The 5,000-nt window shown below is 38.1% G+C and overlaps 1 protein-coding gene across 1 annotated transcript; it reads right to left on the bottom strand.

The window, feature by feature from the left end:
• Window positions 1–782: 782 nt before the first annotated feature.
• LOC113828496 (cuticle protein 7-like) lies at window positions 783–2,039 on the bottom strand. The gene is made up of 2 exons (XM_027381475.2): window positions 2,004–2,039; window positions 783–1,633 (listed from the first exon to the last, which is right to left on the bottom strand). The coding sequence occupies exons 1-2, from the start codon at window positions 2,013–2,015 to the stop codon at window positions 1,223–1,225; spliced, it is 423 nt and encodes a 140-aa protein (XP_027237276.2). The 5' UTR covers window positions 2,016–2,039; the 3' UTR covers window positions 783–1,222.
• Window positions 2,040–5,000: the final 2,961 nt, after the last annotated feature.

Genomic DNA, 5,000 nt, shown 5'->3' with positions numbered 1-5,000 from the left:
ATCATTATTATCACCATTCTTCTCACCGTTTTTAATACTAGCAACATCATTACCTTTATATGCATTATCATTACCATTACAGTTATCAACATTATCATTACTATTACCATAAATACTATAATTGCTGCTGTTTTATCATTATTGTTATCATTACTATCATTATTATCATTGTTACTAATATTCTAGTTATTATCCTTATCATTATTATTATTTTTATCATTATCCTCATTATCATAATCATTACTGCTGTTGCTGTCATTAATATCATTATCAATATCATCACTATCATTATCTAAAGTATTCTTACCATCAGCGTTATTATCATTATCATCATAGTTATCATTATCCTTAGTGCAAAGTTTGCCATACACAAGGCTATGACGTCACCAAGGCTACCAGCGTTTATTTTTTTATTCACATCTATTTTCGGGTTCGGTGAACTCTAGGCATGAATTTGGACAAAATCACTCATCACTTTAGATGTACTTGTTGAGAAGTGTTTTTACAGGATACTAAAAGATAGAATTTGTCAAGATGGAAATGGTACTAGTCATCATTCTCTTTAATGTTATCATCATGATTACTATTATCCTCATCGTTATGTTTACTAGTATTGTAAGTACTAAAAAAAAAATCAGTAGTAATAGTAACTCTATTGTTATCTTTCTATCATCATTGTTACTAGCAATAATATTTAAAAAAAATCAATACTTAAGGGTTAGGCATAAATATAAAAGATGAGATCATAGTTGCATTTTATTTATAAAAATAAATTCCGAGGGCTATAAGGTCAAATGGCGGTGCTTTTTAGAGACCGTCCAAATGCAACAGTTAACAGTATAAGGAATTACGATAAGTCATATACGACTGAATGTTTTGATGTTACCCAAGATAGGCCTGGAACCTGTATAATTTCGTTTCCAGTGGTAGTCTGTCTTGAATATGACGTATAGATACAATTGATAGTCCATTTGTCTGGAAGAGGGTTGAATCGCCTTTGAGTATATCGGCGGATCTGCAGTAGGTGTTAATGTGGGTGTTAAGATACGTGGTTACACGTGGAAGAAATGGAGACAGTGTGGAATACTGAAGTTTAAGTTATTTGCTTGTGACTGTTATCTCTGAATGGTGAGGCTTGAGTTTCAAAAATTCTTTGGTTCTGGATACTTCTTGAGCAAGGAGCTTTTGGCAGAGCCGCCTGTGCCTTGAGGATGGAAGGGTCTTATGCATGTGGGTGGGGAGGAGGAGGTGGGTAGGAGGGGGCGGGGGCGTGGTAGGAGGGAGGGGGGTGGTAGGAGGGAGGGGGATGGTAGGGGGCGGGGGCGGGGTACGAGGCCTCTCCTTCGTAGGCGACGTTGGCGACGTAGCCGTTGTCGTGATCGGCGGTGAATTCGACGATCTCGGTTCGGCCGTCGGGAAGAGCCACGCTGTAGGATCCGGAGGTGACGTGACCGTCGCTGGTCTGGGCGTGGGCGTAGTCGTTGCCCGAGTAGGGGTCCTTGACGGCGTAGCTGAAGTCGAAGGGCATTCCTGGCTGCTTGTAGGTCGGGTGAGGAGCGTGGTAGACGGGAGGAGAGTCGGGACGGGGGACGGCGGAGGCCAGAGCCGCGAGGGCGCCCACCAGGAGGATCAGCTGCAGGAGGGAACAGGGAATCCCAAGATAAAATCCACAAGCACGACGAACACCACAAGAAAGGAACGATAGGAACTTTGTAGGAAAACAAGAGAAATCTTTTGGACTCAATAACAAAGAAGAAAAGATGAGTGCCATGACTGAATCTTGCGGCGAAATACTCGTATTTTGCTGATGATAGAATAAATGAATAGAACTACAAAGACAAAATGTTCCGTAGAATATAATGAATAACGGGACTGAAGAAGGGACAGAGGGAAATGAGGGAGAGCAAGGATGGATGGGAATGAGAGAGAGAGAAAGAAATAGACCTTTACTAGCACGGAAGCCTGAAAGATATATGTATATTTTTTCCACAGAAGTTACTCACTTTCGCAGACATGTTGGTTTTGGTTGAAGAGAAGCTGAGTGAACTGTGGTGCTCGGCTGAAATTGGAAGTCTCTTTTATACTAATCACTAGAAGGGAAGCTGTGACGTCACTGTTACGAACACTCATTACTACAAAAGCAAATGAGGTGAAAGTAGTTATAGTATAGCACAAAGCTATGGTGTTATTGCTATAAATAAGTATTCATAAAAACAAGAAGAGTCAAATGCGGTAAAGATGGCTATAGACTTAAGTAATACTGAACTAATAAAATTATTGATGATAGAACACCAGGCACACCTTTTTTGTATAAATAAATAAATATAATATAATATAAATAAAGTGTATAATTAAATAAAAGTTGCTGAGAACAGTAATACCATTAATGTTAATCGCATGATGACGATACAGATGTTCTTGATAGTGATGATGATAATTATCACGATACTGATAATGTCTGTGAAAGGAATAATGATAATTAATAGTTATCAGTGATGATAACGGTAATGAAATCGATAATCAGAAAGACGGGAAGCAGTAATGTTTTTGAGTTTTGCATAAATTCTTATTCTTTATGATAGTATCGGTGTATCGGTGATAATCATAATGACAATAATAATAATGACACTAAGTAATAATGATACTAAGAGTAATAAGGATGATAATGGTACTAATAGTAATAATGATAATGATACTAATAGTAATAATGATAATGATACTAATAGAAATAATGATAATGATACTAATAGTAATAATGATGATAATATTAAAAGTGATTCTACTACTAATAACAATGATAATAATAATGATTACATTAGTACAACGGATAATGATGATAATGCTATTACTGATACTGATACTTGTAATAAGAATGATAAACTAAGGAATCATAATAATGATCATAATAAGATAATGATAATAATGTTAACAATGATGATGATGATAATGATAATAACAGCAATAATTATGACAATAACAATATTAATAAAGAATAACATTATTATAATTATCACTAATGTAAATATCATAATTACTAATATCATCATGACCATTGTCATCACTATTTATTCAATCACTACAAATGTCATTATCATTAATATTATTATCATTATTATTATACTTATCCCTATTGTTATTATTATTGCCATTGCTATAATTCTCTTATTCTCATTAGCATAATCATTTCCCTTCTTATAACTTTCATCATCATTACCAGTGATAGAATTGGACTTTTTAGGAAGGATCTCATTTGTAGACGAAAGCAGATTTGATGTCAAAATCTGATTGGAGGAAGGAGAAAGAGAAGGCGAAGAAGAGGAATACGAAGAAGAAAAGGCGGAGTAAGCGAAAAAAATAGAATACAGAGAAGAATAGGACGGAGAAGAAGGAGGGGAAGAAGGAATAGAAGGAGAAGAGATTCCAAGCACTCTCAAGGAGACCGAGGAAAAAAGAACAAACAGGAGAATAAAAAAGGGAGAAGGAAAACGAGAGGAAGAGATTCCAAGCACTTTCAAGGAGACCGAGGAAAGAAGAACAAGCAGGAGAATGAAAAGGAGAGAAGGAAAGTGAGAGGAAGAGATTCCAAACACTTTCAAGGAGACCGAGGAAAGAAGAACAAGCAGGAGAATGAAAAGGAGAGAAGGAAAACGAGAGGAAGAGATTCCAAACACTCTCAAGGAGACCGAGGAAAGAAGAACAAGCAGGAGAAGGAAAAGGGGAGAAGGAAAACGAGAGGAAGAGATTCCAAGCACTCTCAAGGAGACCGAGGAAAGAAGAACAAGCAGGAGAAGGAAAAGGGGAGAAGGAAAACGAGAGGAAGAGATTCCAAGCACTCTCAAGGAGACCGAGGAAAGAAGAACAAGCAGGAGAAGGAAAAGGGGAGAAGGAAAACGAGAGGAAGAGATTCCAAACACTTTCCAGAAGGCTTCGATCCCTGTTCCGATTCCGTCGCCAGAGAGCAGCTGCGGCGCGAGTGCTTGTGGCGAGCGACTCGTCCTCCGCCAAGTGGGAAGCGGCGTGGTAGTGAAGAATCTTTGGTATTCTAAGTCATTGTGTAAATAGAGTACTCGTTTTCTCCGCTCTTAAGAAGCATCTAGCTGTTTGTAGTAAGCAACTGGTCAAGTAGAACCTCCAACCCCTCATCCTCAAGCATGCACCTATATTCACTTTATGTTGTAAGAAAAAAAAAAAAGAAGAAAGAAGAAAGAAATGGGTGAAGATTCCCCCCCCCCCCCATTCGCAGTGTTTCTTGTACTGCCCGTTCAAGATCAGGTTCATCCATGGTGGGAATGCGTTCGGTGAAGATTCGCCACTTTACTTGAGAAGTTGACTTCCAGTGAAGAGAAACATTTTTTTTTCTCCAAAGCACGGTAAGCTTGGGGTGTTTTTGCGTGACAGAAGTACCATGACTGAGAAGCCACAATTTTAAAAAGAGTTGTGTCTCACAAGGTCCTAATACATCTTGCAAATCATTACATCGGTATATTATAACACTACACGCCGTGTGCTGGACGGCAATGCTGGCCTGCTGCCAATCTGACAGTCGGACGGTGGTGAGTGACTTTCTCATGGGAAAATTCTTGCATGATTTTTAAAATCTCGTGATTATGGATTATTACCGGTTTAACTAATATTCGACGCTATTTCACTTTCAGAATCAAAGTATTCGTACAAGATTCACTTTGCTTTCTCTTCGCCTCAGATTAGCTCAGAATCCACCTGTGAAACAATAACTCTGGGTCAAGATTAGGCGTCTACTCGACGTCGAATAGATGTCGAACCTTGAGGAGGGGGGGGGTGGAGGTTTTGACTGACGGTTGCATAAGTGAGAAGCAGCACTGTACGGAATAATTTTTGGTATCTTGAATTATTATAAGATAGAGTACTTGTTTTCTCTGCTAGGTATTATCATTACTTATTTGTTTTTGTTTTTCGTTTAATTTGTTCAGGTTGGATTGAATTACAATTCTAATTTTGTATACCTTGTGTTCAGCCTCTTT

This window comes from Penaeus vannamei, chromosome 2, assembly GCF_042767895.1.
Source record: "Penaeus vannamei isolate JL-2024 chromosome 2, ASM4276789v1, whole genome shotgun sequence".
Lineage (NCBI taxonomy): Eukaryota > Metazoa > Arthropoda > Malacostraca > Decapoda > Penaeidae > Penaeus > Penaeus vannamei.
Note: the sequence above shows the minus strand (reverse complement) of the source record. Positions and strands in the feature narration are given on the sequence as shown.